Source organism: Muntiacus reevesi, chromosome 9, assembly GCF_963930625.1.
Source record: "Muntiacus reevesi chromosome 9, mMunRee1.1, whole genome shotgun sequence".
NCBI classification, from domain to species: domain Eukaryota; kingdom Metazoa; phylum Chordata; class Mammalia; order Artiodactyla; family Cervidae; genus Muntiacus; species Muntiacus reevesi.
The window spans coordinates 49,178,258-49,198,426 of NC_089257.1; the positions used below are offsets into that span (position 1 = coordinate 49,178,258).

At 37.2% G+C, this 20,169-nt stretch overlaps 1 protein-coding gene across 1 annotated transcript in view; it reads left to right on the plus strand.

Annotated features, from left to right (window-relative positions):
* Positions 1 to 539: 539 nt before the first annotated feature.
* Positions 540 to 20,169, plus strand: part of IPO7 (importin 7) — a 46,641-nt gene continuing 27,011 nt past the window's right edge. Inside the window, exons 1-4 of the mRNA XM_065943780.1 lie at positions 540 to 757; positions 13,892 to 13,973; positions 16,037 to 16,190; positions 17,955 to 18,113. Of these exons, the coding sequence (XP_065799852.1) occupies positions 674 to 757; positions 13,892 to 13,973; positions 16,037 to 16,190; positions 17,955 to 18,113 (479 nt within the window). The 5' untranslated portion in view covers positions 540 to 673. The remainder of the gene's footprint in view (positions 758 to 13,891; positions 13,974 to 16,036; positions 16,191 to 17,954; positions 18,114 to 20,169) is intronic.

Consider the following 20,169-nt stretch of genomic DNA (forward strand, 5'->3'; position numbering starts at 1 on the left):
TCTGCATTTAGAGGCGATCTGTATAAAGTCTGTGCCAAAATTTGGATACTCGAAATAAATCATAATTTTAATATTTAATTATCAGTATATAATGTGATAAACACCTTTAACACATAAAGCTCATTTAACCCTTTGTGTTACTTCCTTAGGATCAAGTTTCAAATGGGATTACTTGGGTCAAAGATTATAAACGGCATTTAGAAACATCTCAAATTGCTTTTCAAAAGACTTCCTTCTGTTACACAACTACTAGCAAGACACATTGCATCAGCCTCACTTTATGGTTACCAAAGGTATATTATTGTGTGACATCTTTGTAATTGTTTTAATTCTCTTTCTGAGAAGTTGGAACATTTTTTTCTTTTTCAATAGCGAGTACTGTCTGTAGGAGCGACAGCTCAGGGCCACGTGGGCTGCGGATCGCACAAGTGGACTACATCGCACCAGTGGACTACATCTCCCAAGGTGCTCCACCGGCGCGCCGACAGGAAGTGGCCCGAGCATCTCCCGCCTCCACGCCGAGGAGAAGAGGTTCTATCCGGGGCCTTGGCGCTTCTCTTTCCTTTCGCGCCGGTTGCCGCTGCGGAGCGCGGCGGGTCCATGTGCGCAGTGAGCGGCGCTATTCCTGGCCCAGTAGCACCCGAGCCCCGGGTTTAACCGCGTCCGCGTTGCGATGGACCCCAACACCATTATCGAGGCCCTGCGGGGCACCATGGACCCAGCCCTGCGTGAGGCCGCGGAGCGCCAGCTCAATGAAGTAAGGACGCCGGGGTGGCGGTGGCGGTGGCAGCGGCGGCGGCGGGCGGGCGGACTGTGGCAGGCCGAGCCATACCGGCCTGGCCAGAGGCGCGGACGGCGTCGCTGAGGGGCCCAACTGGAGGGGTGGGGCGGGACCTGACGATGAGTGCCACGCCGGGGCCCTTTGGCTGCTGCGGTAGTGGTGGCGCCGGCCACGGTTTGCGTCGGATCCTGAGCTGGGCCTCTGGCTGCGGTGGAGGCATGAGGGGCCGTCTGGGGCGAGGCGGGCTTGACGGGCTGGACACATGGCTGGCTCGGGTGGCCGGCCGCCCTCTGGCTCATTCCCAGCTTGCTCTCGCGCCCAGGAGGGGGCGAAAGTCACCGTGAGGTTTTCAGACGTTTCCGGGAGGAGTCTTGCTGGCGCCGGATTTGGAGGGGCTCCTGGGAATGCAGAGCTGGTCCCCTGGAGGCTGCGCCTGTTAGCTTGTCCCTTTCCTGGGCTGATGGGTGACCTGCACAACTTTCTCCTCCCCGACTGAGTTGCTAGGGACAGCTTTCAGAGGCGAGCCCCCACTTCTTAGGCAGGGTGAGGGTAGTGCGGGACACCCATAGGAGTCTGATTCACTGCTCTTCTACTCTATTATTGCCTCGCTGGGGAAGGCAGGGCTGTTTAGTGGAAAGTGTCAGGTGAAGCGCAACCTTCTAGGTAGAGCTACACCACTAATTTCTGAACTGACCTTGGGCAAGGCGCTTAACCTTTTGATGCTGATTTTTTCCCATTCATAAAATTAGGCCAGAGGGTTTGCTGAGAGGTCAAGGGAGACGATATAAGACAGTGCCTTGAAACGTGCCAAGGTCCATATCAACTCTCTGAGGATTGGTTTATTTTTCTCCCCATGTTTTTGGAGGAGACCACTCTTTGGAAAGCAGTCTTATTATGTGGGTATTTAATTGTACTCTTTTCCGTTTCATTCCTTGTTTCTAAATTTCTGCAACTTCTGTTGGAGTATTATAAAGACTTTCAAAACGATCCCTGTCACTTCCTGTGTCTCTCTATGGATTTGTCCAGCTTTAGTGAGGTTTATGTCTTTTTATTTTTAAGGTAGAGAGAATTCCTCTTTAAAATAGAATTTCAGTTAGTTTAAGCTCCTCTTAGCTGGTAGGTAAACACTTCTAAAACTTTATATTGACTAATATGAATTGAACATCTTCAGCGAACCTTGCTGTTTAGAGATTCCTGGCCTCAGTGAACTTAAATTTTAAAAAGCTCATCCACAGAATTTAGACAAATTAAGTGTAAAGTTATTTCAAAATAAAAAATTAATTCTACTTTATATGGAAGACCATTAGATCTTGCCAAAAATGATGCTCAAATTCTTAGGCTGAAAGTAACATTGGTAGGAGGATAGATTGCTTTTGGATATAAAATAGTTGAAAGAAATTCACTCTAAACCATTACTAAACTATGGAGAGAGTTATGAATCACTTTTTGATTTGTTTTGTGATAGATGCATGTTAAGATGAACATTATTTTATGATGTGTTAAACACACTACAAGTTCAGTCATAGTGATTTCTACCATGACTTTGCCTTAAATCACATTATTTTGTCTAAATATACTTGTGTGTAGTTATTAATTAAAGAAGTTATTATTTGAAAGAATTGGTTCCTTTGTAGGAAAATTGGGTAAGTAATACTTACTGCAAATTTGAAATTTATTTATTCTTCAAGCAGCTCAGTTCAGTTGTATGTACTAACATCTTGTAATAGAGACTTGGGGTAAGTATTTAACAGGCTAATTTTTAGAAGATAAACAATCAAAGTAATATTCATAGCATTTATTACTTAATAGTTAAGCTGCTATTAGGGTTTTGAAATTTTCTGGAGTATGAACACTGCTTATCTTTTCTTTAAAAAAAAAATTGATACCTGGCCTGTATTGATTTTTTAGTAATTCTAAGATAACTTTTCTGTTAATTAGCATATTCTAATTTCCAGTCTTGCTTGTATTTGAATACTTTTTGCTTTGACTTTCTTGTAGCAGAACCTTGATTTAGGAAGAAATAAATCCCAGATAAGTCTTGAAGAAGCTTGACTGTAGTAAGAACAAGGAAGTAGCATCTGGCTACTCTTCTGGCAAGCTCTTCTTACTTTGGATAAAATAGGGTAAACCAATCATTCCATCATGATGATGGCTCTTTCAACTGAAGCTACATATTGGTTCATTTAGTTAGAAGAAAAAGATCATTGCCATTGAATGAATCTCTTCAGCTAAGTGAAGTAATCACTAACTCTAAAAATTTTTAATATTATCAAAGTAAATAGTTTAAAAACCAAACCAAAAGTGTCCCTGTCTCAGAGATTGCACTTGACTGTTCCATTTGCTTGGAACCCCTTTCATTCATTTGCCTCCCAAACTTGTTCTCTCACTTCCCTCTGTCACTGTTCCGCTGTGTCCATATCCCTAAGGAGTGACTTGCCTACCATGCTCCCTGTCTCCCTTCACTTATTTTTCTCTGTGTCACTGATTTATCATATGTATTGTACTTACTGTTTCCCCAGTATAACTTTTGAGTTTCATGAGATCAGGAATTCTTACATCTTGTTTCTGTTATTCTTTGCTTGTTAATGGTAGGCTTTACTGACTTCCTGTTATAGTAGATAACAATATAGGCTTTAGGTTTCTTGTATGACCTCCACTTCAGGAATTTTAAGGGTATTTATATGTTTTTTATATTACGTATTAAGTTCCAGTAGATTGTTAAAGACCACTGTATGGACGCTCTTTTTGACAGATGTTTTCAAGATAAATCTGTTTTAGTATTCCTCACTTAACTCCGTAGTATGTTATGAATGTTGATCTTTTTTTTTGAACCGCTGTTATAATTTGGAACCCATTACCATGTCTCAGTTTGAAATATGTTCATGTAACAAACTTTGACTCAAAGACTGGAGAAAATCATTTCAGTTTTTTTTTTTAACTACTGAGGATTTCTCCACTAGCTGAAGGGTATTAATCTAACCTCTTTTTAAGCATCATTTTCCTTATGTTATCGTGGTATGTCATTGTGTTGTGCGGGTTGAGCAAAATGATGAATGTAAAAATTGTAGAACTACTAAGTTCTCTCCAGAGTATTCGGATTACTGTTTAAGTGCCAATTGATTAACCAATCCAACATGCAATACATTTCATTTCCTACCTAAGTTAGTAGTTGTTCATCTCAGTGGCAGATGATCAAAACTGATGGAGAGAGAACACATAACCTGTTATTTGGGCACCTAGCTCAGTAGTGGATAGCATTATTATATTGCAGCATGAAAATCGGTACTCTTATAAGCACACTGCCTGGCACATTATGGGCTCTCAGTAAATATTTGAATGCAAAGAGAAATAAATATCAAAGAGAATAAATATCACTTACAGTTGTAATAGTAACCATCTGTGAAGATACCAGATGTGACTTAGGCAGTTCCTGAATTTTAAAGATAAACACAAAATATCAAGAAACTTATCAAGAAATAAATTCTCTTTGAATGCAAAGAGAAATAAAAACTTGAATAATGGAAATGTTAAGAATACTCATCCTTGAATTGTTAAAGTAGATTTGTGTTACAAGGATCTTTCAATTCTCATTGAGATTGTATACTATATAGTCTAATATATCTAGAAGTGCAATTAAAAAATTTGTTTAGGTTATCTAAAATGTGTGTATTTGGTATTCATTCAACTAGTTACTATTTGTTTTTGAATACAAAGACTGTTCTTTCCCATCTGTATACACACACACACTTAGAAATGCTTGTTTTTTCATTTTTATTTGCAAGATAAAATATGTCTGAAGGTTTTTGGTAGATTATTATAACAGAGGACAGCATCTCTGCTCTCTTGCTTTAGCTGCCAGTGTTCCTCAGTGGAAACCTTTCTGTATGCAAATTTTTACTCATGCTGCTCACACCTCTTGTTAAGCTCTATCACCTACAACTATTTTCCTAACCATGGTTTAGTCACTGAGTTGTGTCCAACTCTTGCGACCCCATGGACTCTTATGTAGCCTGTCAGGCTCCTCTGTCTATGGGATTCTCTAGGCAAGAATACTGGAGTGGGTTGCCATTTCCTAACCATAAATTCTCTTTTAAATCTCTTAAACCCACAGTTCCTAGGCTTAATGTGCTATAAAATAGTTATGTGGGCAGAAATGTTGCTTTTTCACATGCTTTATGTGAATAAAAAGTAAGAGGACGTAGCTTTGGTAAGTTTCTTGATATTTTGTGTTTATCTTTAAAATTCATGAACTGCCTAAGTCACATCTGGTATCTTCACAGATGGTTACTATTACAACTGTAAGTGATATATTTATTTATAATTGGTTTATTTTATTTTATTAAAGGCTTATGAAATGTTTAAGGAAAATCTTAGGTCTGGAAAAGTGCAAAATGGCAGCAGTTTGGCATGTCTAAAAATTCAGCAAACATTTTTGAGACTATGGTGTATATTTTTGGAAGATGGAATAGTTTGTAGTCTGAGCAGGTAACATTCCTTAATTAGAAATGTCATGAAGTAGGTACTGTTGTGAATTTTGTAGAGGGAAAGTCCCTGGATTCTTGGACCGTTAGACAGGAAGTTATTCAGTGACATAACATGTTAAAGATCTGAAGGAAAAATAACAGTGTATTAGTAATACTGGTAAGAAAACAACTTTCTTTTTCAGAATTAGCGATGCATGCGTATCTGTCAGTGATGCAGTAATGATGAGTTTGATTGAAAGTTTGGCTTTTCTTTTGTAAATTTTTTTTGTCGCTGATAATTTGTAATTAAGTTTTTAAAAACTCCTTAATTGGAAAGCATTACCATTTTTTAATGAAAGGCAGGAAGACACAGTGAAGACCCTCAACCTGGTCCTGATTCTACCACTACACTGACTTACTCTTACTGTGCCTCATATTTCATATAGGTTAAAGAGATACAGTATTTGCCTTTGTCAACTTCTTTAGTAAAGCAGAGAGGGAAGACATTCCTTGGCTCTTGAAATTATCTGGCTGTATTCATTTTATGTAAACTCTGATGTCAGAGTGCCCCATTAAGCCCCTGTCTTCCTTGTAAATGATGTAAAGTACAGTAACTGAAGGTTTGTTTGGTTACATTCCAAAATGGCAAGAAATAATAAAAAGTTACCTATTAAAGGGTAAGCTTTAAAAGAGACTGACATTGGGTGATTACAATTGGAAAATGTGTGTCTAGAAGGGAAATTGATATTGAAGAAAGCATGACTAAAAAGTTTTGTCTGATTTGAGGAGCTGTAAACCCCAAAGAGAGAATGTCTAGGAGGCAATTGGGAATGTGTAACTGAAGTTTAGGATAGAAGGCAGTAATAGAAAAGTAATTTTTCTTTTCCAAGTGACTTGAGAGAAAGGGAGTGTGGTCTGGAGGTGTGGGGTGGACTGGAGTGCAGCACACACTTGGGCCATGCTCATTTTGGGGACTCTAAGAAATATGGAAAAGGAGATGGGAGAATTGTGCAGAAAAGTAGGAGGAAGGCAAGAAAAGGAATTTCAAGTAAGAAGATTGGTGTCCTTTTTCCGTAAATAAATTTCAAAATGTTTCTACCAGTGAGCATGAATTCCTTTTACAATAAGTAAAAAGCTATTAGAAAAAAGGGTTGTTGACATTTCTAAATGAGAGAAATAAAAGGAAAATGAAGACTTTGCTGGGAGAGTCTTTTATTTTAATGTATTGATAACCTTGGAGAAAACAATATCTGATTACGGGATTAGTGAGTGAAATGCTAGTTCAGTTCAGTTGCTCAGTTGTGTCCAACTCTTCGTGACCCCATGGACTACAGCATTCCAGGCTTCCCTGTCTATCACCAACTCCCGCAGCTTGCTCAAACTCATGTCCATTGAGTCGTGATGCCATTCAACCATCTCATCCTCTGTTGTCACCTTCTCTTCCTGCCTTCAATCTTTCCCAGCATCAAGGTCTTTTCTAGTGAGTCAGTTTTTCACATCAGGTGGCCAAAGCATTGGAGCTTCAGCTTCACTAGGAAGAAGTTTGTAGGTTAAAAGGGTAGTAGGGTCAGGGGAAATGTGTTTATGTGATATATATGTCTTTCTTCCCCCCCCCCCCCCCTTTTATAGTCAGACTTATCTTGGGGACTAAAGGAGCTGCCTGTGGAATAGAAGATTTCAGGCTTATTATTAGCTTTTATAATGATAGTTTTCTATCTGTAATGTTTTATAGTCATCTGTCCTAGAATTACATCCTCATACCGCTTATCTTCCTACAGGATAGATCTGATCATGTAAAAACTTTCAAAAATAAGTTCACACTTAATAGATCTTGATGTGATCACTATCTACCAATCCATTTTTGTCTTTCACTGTTCTCTTTCATTCTCCTAGTAATTTCTTTAACATAACCCGTACTTCTTTTCCTTTTAAAAATCTTTTCTCATTTCTGTGGGTTTAACTGCTTTAGGGTCTAACTAAAAAACTTTCTAAAAACTAACTAAAAAACTGTCAGTCTAATTAGAATTACTCTCCCACCCTACCTTGAAGTGGTGATCTTTTATCTTTATAGTATATGGCATGTTGTAAGGTACTGGTAAGTGGAGTGGAGTTAAAGGAGATGGAGTTGAAGAATTTTGTTGAGGTGGGTTAAGGGTGAATGTTAGTTATCTGTATTGATGACGAATAATGAGAAGGTAAGAAGTTGTCTAGAAAGGTAGTTCTGTGTTGTGGTGAGCAGCTTTTAAATCTGAGTATTAACAGTTTTAGCTGTATGATTATATAATGACCCATTTGTTGCTTTACTTCTCCTGGTTCTCTGACTGCTAGATGCCAGGAGCTTGAGGAGGGCCCCTAATTAATGTCAGCATCCAGAAGTTACATTTATACTTAGACTCAATAAAAGATTTATTGTATTATCTTCTGAAGCCTAATCAGTGTTTGCCAGACAATGTGATTAAAGTTGGTGCTAGTGATATTTTTACTTAAATTTATTTTTTATATTATAAAATATAAAGATGTTTAAAATTTATGATAATTAATATACTAATAGTTAACATGTGATAGAAGTTCTTCTAAATATGTGATAGTTTGCTCTATCCAAGAATCCAGAAAGTTGTTAGAGATTACCCAACACTTGAAAGAATTTTTTCCTAACTTATACAGTTAGTTGTATATCTTTACTCATTTATAACTGTACATATCTGTGCATTTTTCCCCATTTTTAAACTTAACTGAGGTATAATTTATATATTATAAAATTTACCTGTTTTAAGTGAAAATCACTGATTTTTAGTAGATTGGAGTTGTATGGCTATTAGAACAATCTAGTTTTGGAAACTTTCCATTATCCCAATAAGATGCCTCAATTCCAGCTTATAGTTAATCCCCATCCCACCCTCCAGTGATGATGAACCTACTTTCTTGAGAACCTGATGTTTGATATTTGGTACTAATTTAATTGAGTCCATTTGTTACCTTTTTTGGGAGATGACGACAAGGCTTCCTCCACTAGGGATTTCAGGTGGATGGGACCAGTAGACAGATGTCCAAGGTTGATATTGCTTGTGTTATTCCTGCTGATAGAAATAAATACCCCTTCTTTCTTAACCTTAGTTTAGCTCAGTTGTCTGAACATAACAGTTTTTTTGGTCAGTTGCACTTTTTGGATTTATGCTGGTGTATTTCTGAAAGCATTCAAAGTGACAAAATAATAGAGTGATGAATTAGTACTTATTTTCAATGTTTAGTTTTGCTGGCTTTTTAAAATAATACGTTTATTGAATTCAGTCACTTTAGTATCTAGTTCAGGGTTTGTTTTTTTTAGTATATGCACAGTTATGGATCCATCACCACAAGCTTTAGAGCATTTTTATCACCCCAATAAGAAACCCATACTATTAGCAGTCACTCCCTACTTCCTCCTAGACATCTCCAGTCCTCGGCTACTTTCTGCCCATAGATTTACCTATTCTGGACATTGGATACAAATGAAATCATACAATCTGTAGTCTTTGGTGACTGGCTTCTTTCACATAGTGTAATGTTTTTAAGCTTCATATGTATTGTACTATGTGTGTGTCATTACTTCATTCTTTGTTATTACTGAATAATGTTACATGAATGAATGGATATGCTTACATTTTGCTTACCCATTGAAGGACATCTGAGTTGTTTCCACTTGGTTATGAATAATGCTGTGAATGTTCAAGTATAAGTAATCTTGTTGATTTTTTTTTCTTTTGAGGGATAATTTATATATAATACAAAGCTCAAAAATATGTACAGCTCAGTCAGCTTTTACCTAGGTACCATCCTCCAGATTCAGATAGATAGACAGATAGAGAAAACATTTTCATTGGCCTCGAACTTTCCCTTGAGACACTTCCTAATCAGTACCTTTCTTTAGGTTACTGTTACTCTGATTTCTGTTAATTGTAGTTTGGATTCACCTGTCCTTAAACTTCATGTTAATAGGATCACATAGTATGATATAGTCTGGCTTCTTTCTCAATATGTTTCTGAGATTTGTATTATTGATTTCATAGGTTGGGTTTTTTTTTTAAATTATTGTATAGTATTTCATGTATGAATTATACCACAGTTTGTTTATATAGTCACATGTTAATAGACAGGTATTATTGTGAACATAAGCCCTTATTTCTCTTGAATATATAAAGGGGAAATTGCTAGGTTATAAGATAAGTACATGTCAGATAATGCCAGTTTTCCAATATGGTTGTACCATTTTATGTATCTACCAGCATTGAATTCCATTTTTTTTTCTTTCTTATCTTGCTCAGCGCTTTGGTATTGCATGTATTGTTTTAGGGTAGCGTTGTCTTGTCCACTTGACGTGTGTGTGTGTGTGTGTGTGTGTTTGTGTGTGTGTGTGTGTGTGTCCATGTGGCTTGTGGGATCTCAGTTACTCAACCAAGGATCGAACCTGGGCCATGGCAGTGAAAGCCTGGAATCCTAACCACTAAGCCACTAGGCAACTCCTTGTGCTAATTATTTTGTAATTTGCTTGCACATATTTGCTGATTTTTGTTTTGGAGTGATTAACACTTCCTCAGATGTCGCGATATTTTTCTTTTTTCCCCCCTCAACATTATTTATACCAAGGCAGGGCCGAAGCCTATGAAGCTTTACTTTTATCTACTTGATACCAAAACTATTTCATGTCTTTCACCCTTTAAAGTGTTAGGCTTAGGTTTTCTCCACCAAGATGATAAAAATTTTCATCTTGGTTTCCTTCAAGTACTGTTAAGGGATTTTTGGTATTGTTTAAACCTTAAGAAGTTAGAAATTGATAAAGGTCCCTTGTTATTATAACATTTAGTACCTATTATGTTATAGGAAGATACGCCGAGCAGCACATGCTCACTTCTAACTCACACGTAGCTGTCTGTGTCCAACCAAAAAAAACAGTGGCTGTTGTGTGGTGGTTTTTGTTGTTATAAAGTGACTCCTAAATGTAAACCAACAACCTCATTTGGAGTTCCAGTCATAGAAAGCAGTCTTTTTCTACTCAGAAAGATAAACTACAGAATTGGGACCTCAGGAGAGTGTTATATATAAATGAAACTACATGTTGTATTTTATGAGTGATTTAACGTACTGAAAAGTAATTTGGCAAAGTCAACTTATGCCCTACTGACTTTAGAACATACTTTCTGAGAAAGATGAGGTATGGTTTTTGTGTGTTTTTTTGTTGTTCTTGTTTTTTGGCCACACTGCACAATTTGCAGGATTCTTAGTTCCCTGATCAGGCATTAATCTCTGGCCATGGTAGTGAAAGCCTGGAATCCTAACCATTAGACCACCAGGGAACTCCCTGTTTGTTATATTTTGAAGTTTGCTAAAATACTTTTTGTGTTATTTCCTTATAGCTATCCTGTGAAGTAGATTTTGTTATACTGATTTTGTAATTAAGAGTTAGATTTGCTACAGACTTGTATATGCTACTATATATAAAAGAGATAATTAATAAGAACCTGTTGGTATAGCACAGGGAACTCCATTCAGTACTCTGTAATGACCTATATGGGAAAAGAATCTTTACAAAAAAGTGCCATAAATATTTGTTAAATAAAATTAATCTTCACAATTAAAAAAATTAGATTTGCTGAATTAAACTTGCTCAGGAGTTAAAAATGTAGGACATGACATCACTTAGGTTTATAACCAGTACTGTCTTGAATTCTAGCAGTTCATTCATAGAGTTCACAATTTTATGCTGAAGATAAGATATATTAAGGTAATATTAATGACTTAAAAAGTATCATAGTAGTGGTCTTTGTGTGCTTACCAGTCTAAAAATACAAATTTGCTTTTTTTTGCTCCACAACCTCTATGTGATTACAACTGCCTCTAAGGCACCTTTTTTGTTAATTCATTTAGTTATTCTTTTAATAAATTTGTTGATTATCTTGAATGCCAAACATGAGGAAGAACTGGATATAAAGATAGTAAAGTCTTTACTCCTAATGTATCTTGAGTCTAATAGGAGAGGCAGACATAAGACCAGTCTACAAATATGTAATAATTATTATGAAGTGGAAAAAGAAACCTTGGAGCTTATGAGAGTAATTGGGAGCCCTACTTAGCCCCAGTGTGATCAGTGAGGAAATGCTTCTCTAAGGAAATGTTCTAACTGAGACCTAAAGAATAAAGGTGTGGACCAGTTAACCCTGGTGGAACATTGGACAGAAGAGGGATGTAGGCAGAAAGTCACAACATGTATAAAGACTCTGAAATGGGGTAATGTTTATTGTTGCAAAAACCTAAGGTGGGGCAATGAGGGGGATGAGAAAGTTTCTTTAAGTGAGGCTGACGAAATAAGCAGAGCAAGATAAGACGGCCTTTTAGGCCTTAGGAAATACAGTAGAAAATTGTTAAAAGATGTGTTTTAAGGGGATTACTTTATAATTTTAATGATTATTGAGTACTAAATAGAGAATGGTTGGGGAGGCAAATGGTTACATTAAGAGAGATGATAGTCGCTTGGACTAGGTTGGTGTTAGTGGGAGTGGAGAAAGTGGATATATCAATTATACAACCATTTTGGCTATGCAATTGATAGGGTCTGATGTGTTGAATTGGGATAAGAAGAGGAAAGTGAACTTCCCTGGTGATTCAGTGGTTAAGAATCTGCCTGCCAGTGCAGGAGACATGGGTTCAATCTCTGCTCTGAGAAGATTCCACATGCTGAGGGGTGAAAAAGCCTGTGGGCAGCAACTACTGTGACAGAGTGCCCTAAAGTTTGTGCTCTGCAACAAGAGAAGCCACTGCAGTGAGAAGCCTGTGCGTTGCAAGGAAGCGTAGTCTCTGCTCTAGAGAAAACACGTACACAGCAACAGAGACCCAGCACAGTCAAAAATAAATAAATTAAAAAAAATTTTTTTTAATTTTAAAAGAAGAGGAACATATTAAAGATGACATTCAATTTTCAGATATGAATAATGGAGGATAGTGATGACAGGTTGGGAGGGGTGGTACAAGGAAGGAAGAGTCACAACTTTTAGGGGAAAAAATGATTTCATCATAGTAAGTCTGAAAATCCTGTGAGATAATGGAGGTAGGGATGTTGACTAGGTCTGTTAGTGTGTCCTAGACTGGAAACTACATTTGATTTATAGATGGTATTTAAAGATAGGAGTTGCATGAAATCAGCTAGGGAGCAGAAGAGATGGCCTATGACCGAGTTCTTGAACCATGTAGACAGAATGAGAAACAACCAAAGGAAACTGAAAAGGTACCAGGAAAAGTAATGTATGAACGATTTAGATGGAAGGGTGTTTCATGAAAGTGATAATGGTTAACTGTTCAGATCTATTTAGAGTACTGAAAAGGGTAAATTCCTCCCCTTTATTTATTTAACTGATCCTGTCCAGGTCTTAAATTTAAATACCACTTCTGTGTTAGGAGATTGTACTTTTGATTCTTCCATAGTGTTTTCTATTTCTTGCATTATATTGATACTTTATTATAGTTACCTGTTTGACTATCTTATTTTCCTTCATTGTTCATTTTCCATGAGGTAATGGAGACTTACTGTCTTGTTCAACTTTGTGTTTTTAGGTCCTGGCATAGTGTTTTGCACCAAGAACAACTAAGTAAATAATTTTTGGAGTGACTGAATGAGCAGAGTATCCCTTTGGGTCTTATGTGGAAGACATTTTTTATATCTGAAGTTTCTGTTTCTAAGAATGTGCTTGTAGAATGCATGAAAAAGTCTGTAAGGAGGAAACTAAAAATCACAGTGTCCATGTGAACATGTGCAGAAAAGTACTGAAACTTGGGCTGGAAGGACATTATAGGAGGTGTTTATATTGCGAAAGAGGGAATGAGAATACATATAAGACGAGATTTCAGTTCTTTTTTAATAAATCAAAAGCAAATATGACAGATTTAGGAATTAACTAACTTTTTTGTGTTGTTAATGAAAGCAATCCAGGATCATGGCATAAAATTTGGCTAATAGAAAACCTCTGTAATCCTACCATCCCAGATATAACTCATTAGCATTTTTGGTTCATTTCATTATTTTCTGTATGTGTTGCGTTGTATATTCATGTAAATACATTTACTAAGTCATGCAGTTTATATCCTACTTTTGTTGTATGTTCAAAGCTATTTTAAATATAACATGCATACAGAAAAATGATCATGAGGATACAGTTGATTAATTTTCACAAACTGGACACACTTATAAAACAGCTGTATTATGATACAAGTGTTATTAGCACCTTAGAAACGACCCCCTCAGGTTATTGATTTTTGCTCATTTTGTTTTTGTCTGGCCACTTAATAGAATATCCCTGGAGAAATTATTACTGAATTGGGGAAGTAGGTATCACAGAGGAGACCGTTTGTGAGCTGCTGCCACCGATGTGGTTAGAAGTTCAACAGAATGTAGGCAAATGCAAACATGTGCAGGTTTTAGGAGTTAGGTCACTGCATTGTGTGAGTGTGTGTGTGTGTGTGTGTGTGTGTGTGTGTGTGTGTGTGTGTTCCTTATATGTGAGTGGTAGGAAATAGTGGAACCAACTAGTGGAGGAGAGCCTTTTGTGCTAGCCAAGTAGTGAAATAAGAGTACTAAGAATATTTATTTGCAGAAATTTAAAATATATTTTTTTATTTGTAGGCACACAAGTCTCTGAATTTTGTTTCAACGCTGCTTCAGATTACTATGTCGGAACAACTGGATTTACCTGTGAGACAGGCAGGCAAGTTTCCTGAATTATTTTCTTGGATATATGTAAATAATGTTTGAAAGGTTCATAGTTGAATAGCAGATGTGTCTTGGGAAGATCCTTCGGTGATTTTCTTCCCGGAAAATTGATTTGCCTCCCTTGTCTTTACTACAAACTGTCACAAGTACCTTGATATCTGGTGGCAGAATTTCAAGGAAGTGGTATTTCACTGAATTAAGAAAGAAGCTGGAAAATTGATGAGGTTTATTGCAAGATTCTCCATTTTCTGTTTCCTTCCATGATGGATGATTCTAAGATACAAACCTCCAGTTATTTGCTTTTACTGTTCTATTTTAACCATTTAAAAGATACTATTTCTTAGTCACAGTTTCAACAAATATTAGTTCCTTCAGTATCAGAGTCTATGAAAATGTGGCATGCTACTTCTGATATTATCTGTTAGTCAGCAAAGTAATGAAATTCACATCTTTAGTGCTTGTTATTTATTTGCAGGTGTATTTCTTATAGGACATATAAACTGCGAATAACTTTACTGTTCTGGAAAAACCACTTATATTCTGGAGTTATTTTTTGCTGTTCTTTTTCCTTCCACCGATTTGTTTTTAAAAAAAATTTTTCCGCTTACTTTATTTAATGCAAGTACATCCCTTTTCTCTACATAGTGTTCATCTTAAAATTTATGTTTTAATGACTAAATGATTTACCTTAATATTCCATATGCTCTGAAACCTTTCTCGGTTGTTGGAATTTAATATAAGGTCTGTATGGTTAACAGTTGTATTCTGAGTGCCTAAAGAATTGCCTGACACAGTGAAGGTACTCAGTAAATGAATGAATGAATGGAAGTTATGAGTTTTTTAAAATCGGCAAATAACACAAATGGGACTTTTGTGTCTATAAAATACGGTAATTTCACTGAACCTTGGTCAACAGTAAATCTTTAAAAAGATTTTCTAGTTAAGTAGGAAAAGGTTGGTTTGACTATTTTAACTGTCATTTCTCTTTTACTAATGAAGTTGACATTTTCCCCTTTGGCTATTTTTTTAGATAAGAATCTTTGCCTTGTGCTCGCTTCGGCAGCACATATACTAAAAAAAGAATCTTTGCCTTTAAATCTCAAAATTTTTACTAAGATGTTGAAAGCCTTTGGATTTAGGAAGGACCTTAAGCACATTAGAAACTTGATTATGTGTTTTAGCAAAACTAAATTCTACTAGAAAGTTGTTTTTTTAGTATGTACAAAGCCAGAAGCAACTGAACTGTGGAATTGGTCCTAATTTTAAAGTATCATTACTTTCAAATGTACATTCTTATAATTACTGAATTATATTGTATAGTGCATGGTCTATGGTGGTTTCATTTGTTAGACTTTGAAAGATAACATTTACTGTCTTTGTAGTAGAGCTCAAGCATTCTGGATGGAGTAGAGTGAATAATGAGGTTCTTGCAGTGCAGTTCCCACTTGTTTATGTGTTTTGTTTGACCAAACACTTACTGAATCAAAATTGTACAAATAAGCATATACATCCACTTCTTTGGTGCATTATAATAGAAAGAAATACTCAGAGGCTGTTTCTCACAGTTCTGGAGTCCAGGATTAAGTAGAAACTATTGATATGTGTATGTAGTTTTGTTATTTAGAAGTTTCATTTAAAAAACAGACTTGGTAAAACAGCTTTCCTACAGAAAACAGGGTGAAAAGTGTTGTGTGTAAATGCATTGTAAAAACGATTTTGTTTTAGTTTGCAGAGTTACTACAGTTCAGTTCAGTTCAGTTCAGTCGCGTCATGGGGTCGTGTCCAACTCTGCAACCCCATGAACGGCAGCATGCCAGGCCTCCCTGTCCATCACCAACTCCAGAAGACTGTATGTTTAATAATGACTTTGTGAGTGATTACTGTAGCCAACATTAAATTCGTGTTTTGTCAACTTTTTAAATAATAGAATACAATATTTTAATTTTAAAAGGATAGCTTTACTAGCAGTGGTTGGTCTGAAAGAAATAAACTGAGGTGTAGACACAGGGATGCTTACAGTGCTTTCACGTTCTTTTGTCAAATTGATCTATATTTTAGGTGTTATCTATTTGAAAAATATGATAACGCAGTATTGGCCTGATCGGGAAACAGCACCAGGGGATATATCCCCTTATACTATTCCTGAAGAAGATCGACATTGTATTCGAGAAAATATTGTAGAAGCCATTATTCACTCTCCTGAGCTCATCAGGTATGTATGTATTTTAAACTTAACCATTATTGAAGGTAATAATTTTCAGGGTTTGCAGAAAAGGGAATCTTTCAGAACATAAAAATTGGTTGTTTTGGAGACTTCCCTGGTGATCCAGAGGTTAAGAATCCACTTTACAATGCAGGGGATGCAGGTTCAGTCCCTGGTTGGGGAACTTTGATCCTACATGTTCTGGAGCAACTAAAGCCTGTGTGCCACAACTCCAGAGTCAGGGTGCCACGACTGAAAGATTCAGCAAGATGCAGCAACGATCCCTAATGCTGTAATTAAGACCCAGCGCAGCTCCCTCCCCAAAACCTGTCCTTTTTGAAGCACAAAACTTAAATGCTGTTACAGGAAAATTACTTTTTTATTTTCTCACTGCAGTTTAATTTTACATTAATTAAAACCCCAAACTTTAAACTTCATGTCAGACTTGTGAAACATACTATGTTCAGATGAAAGGGAGCATAGAAAATTATAGAATTCTTTCATATACTTTATATTGTATTGATGTTCTGAATGAAACCTGTCAGTTGATGGAGATGAAAAAAATACAATTATCTGCATTTATAACATTTGTTGGGTTTCTTTTAAATCAGTAGTAATAGTTTTTGTTTAGTGACTTGTTTTTTTTTTTAATTTATTTTGGCTGCACTGAGTCTTTGTAGCTTTGCTCAGGCTTTCTCTAGCAGCAATCGGGGGCTACTCTTTGTTGCCGTGTGCTGGCTTCTCATTGCGGACCACAGGCTCTAGGTACTCAGGCTTCAGTAGTTGTAGCATGTGGGCTCAGTTGTTGGCAGCTTGCATGCTCTAGGGCGCATGGGCTTCAGTAGTTGGGGTGCACGGGATTAGCTGCTCTGCGGCTTGTGCAATCTCTCTGGACCAGGTTCAAGCCTGTGTCCTCCACATTGGCAGGAGAATTCTTATCCACTGCACCACCTAGAAAGTGCAATTCAGTTGCTCAGTTGTGTCTGACTCTTTACGACCCCATGGACTGCAGCATTCCAGGCTTCCCTGTCCATCACCAACTCCCAGAGCTTGCTCAAACTCATGTCCATTGAGACGGTGATGCCATCCAACCATCTCATCCTCTGTCTTCCCCTTCTCCTCCTGCCTTCAGTCCTTCCCAGCTTCAGGGTCTTTTCCAGTGAGTCAGCTCTTTGCATCAGGTGGCCAACGTATTGGAGTTTCAGCTTCAGCGTCAGTCCTTCCAGTGAACACCCAGGACTGATCTCCTTTAGGATGGACTGGTTGGATCTCCTTGCAGTCCAAGGGACTCTCAAGAGTCCTCTCCAACACCACAATTCAAAAGCATCAATTCTTCAGTGCTCAGCTTTCTTTATAGTCCAACTCTCACATCCATACATGACTACTGGAAAAACCATAGCTTTGACTAGATGGACCTTTGTTGGCAAAGTAACATCTTTGCTTTTTAATATGCTGTCTAAGTTGGTCACAGCTTCTCTTCCAAGGAGCAAGCGTCTTTTAATTTCATGGCTGCAGTCACCATCTGCAGTACTCTTGAAGCCCAAGAAATAAAGTCTGTCACTGTTTCCATTGTTTCCCCATATATTTGACATGAAGTGATGGGACCAGATGCTATGATCTTAGTTTTTTGAATGTTGAGTTTTAAGCCATATATATATATTTGGCTGCTTCTTTTGGGCATGTGGGATCTTTCCATTGTGGTGAAGGCTTTTCTAGTTATGTCATGGGCTTATTAGTATTTCTTCCTTCTTATTGTTTATTTTTTACTTTCAGGGTACAACTTACTACATGCATTCATCATATCATCAAACATGATTATCCAAGTCGCTGGACTGCTATTGTGGACAAAATTGGCTTTTATCTTCAGTCTGACAACAGTGCATGTTGGCTAGGAATTCTTCTTTGCCTCTATCAGCTTGTGAAAAATTATGAGTAAGTATCTCTCAATTCCTGTAGTTCTGAGAAGTAGAAAATCTTGGGATATTTAAGCTAATTGGTTTGAACAACTTAAAAGTTTCATTTGATCTATATACCAAAGTTAGTGAATTACATGTTGATTTTAACTGTGTCTTCGTTTTGAAATAGCATTCTTGTTTTAAATCTGCAGTCTCTTCTGTTGATTCAGCTGTGAAATTCCTTGTGCCCTTTTTTCTTAATCATCTGTTTCCCTATTCAAAACCTAAGTTATCTATAACTCCTGTATATAGACACCTCAATTTGTGCTGATAAAAGGCCTAAAGATAAGCTTTTTTTAAGATATGAAAGGGGTCAAAGTACACTGAGCTTTAGAGCTCTTTTTCTGGCTTTCTGTGAATTTTTATCTTAATTTGAGTTCTTGTTAAATTTCAAGAACCTACCTCTAATTCTTTAAGAAGAATGCATTGGAAATTCATTTGATCATTTTTTAACCATTGTGTTTGAAGGATTCATAGTCACCTGCTTCATTCAGTGTTGGTGTATTTGAGCAAATTACAGCCTGTGTAAGTACTTGGTATCAGTAGGAAAGATTTAGGGATCATTTTAGACCTGGGTTTAGGGATCAGGAAAGAAAATCTAACCTTGGAAGTTGAGATATAGCACTAAAAGTAATAAGCCAAATGTTGTTGAGGTTTTTCTCTTAAGTGTGTGGTGAAAATGATGAAATTGGTAGGCACTTGAAAATTTTGATGTTGGAACATTAAAGAGGAAGGAACACTACACCATGATGGTGGTTTTATTTCTAGTCCTAACAGCTACACATTGTGAGCCCTGTATTTCTGGAGCTTGTAGTTAGCCTCTGATATCCTTTCTGGGTCCCACTCAAAGTAGTTGATGAACTGCTGCTTTTGTTCTGAGCAGGAAAGAAATATAGCATTTACAGCATTGGTACTGGTGTTTTCTTGTGTTCCCACCAGCTACCCATCTTCCTGCTAAGGGATGTTCCAGCTGTTGCTCCAACCTCTGTCGGAGTGCCAGTTGTTGTAGTTCTGGTAAGTGAGTGACTGAGAGAGAATAACAGTAACAAGCTGTCATTGCATTTAGAAGGTTCACTTCTCTCCTGCCGTGTAATCTTCAGCAGGAGAGAGTGTGATAGGGATTTTTAAATGGAAGACAGGAGACTGCTGCAGTGGTGGAATTTCAGTTTATCTTCAGCCATTGTCTGTGGAGCACAAGGTGGTCACGAGGGATCTGTGTGGACTAACGCAGTTCTAAGAAAATGCATGCAGAGATTGAAAGTTGTGATGGCCTTCAGGAGCATAGATCCTCAGGAAATGCTTGTCAGTTGAAGGAGCATAGAAGGAACAAAGAGGAAAGTGATTGGCTAGTTTTTGAGAATTCCCTATGAGTATGGTTCACCAGATTGACACTGGTAGTAGGCTTTTATTTGTGGGAAGAGGTGAGCTCCACCTTCTATTCCTCTACCATCTTGATCGCTCCGTAGGCTTTTATTAGTGTCACATTTTCATGCCTTGAGGAGCTTTCAGGTCTTACGAAATAGTATTTGTATCCTTCCGTAAATTATTTTCATACTCATTAGTTTGGATATTGCACCATCCGACTTCCAGGCCACCACTCAGTGTAGAGAGGGAGTTAGGCGAGAGGAATGTCTTAAATAGCATGGAATGGGTATTCAGGCTACCACAATGTGGGTGATCCACCTGGATTGGATAGTGGAGAGAGGGTTGCATAATATAGTTCTTGTCTTCGTTATTATAATATTGTCAGTAATTAATGTAGCTTGTCTAATCAAATTGGAGAGTGCAAATGGCTTCCTTTTGTAAATTGTTACTGTTTTTATTGACTCAAAGAAATGTTCATATAACCTTTAAATGTATACTAGGTGTAATTTCTGAGCATATTAAATGATATTTAAAACTGTCAGTTAATTGTTTAATCTCAAAACATTATTAGCATGAACATTGCTCTTGTTTTAGTCTTGGCAGTTTACTTTGCTTCTCATTTCATGCAGTGGGAAAAACAATCCAGCCTTTTAGGAATGTCTACCTTT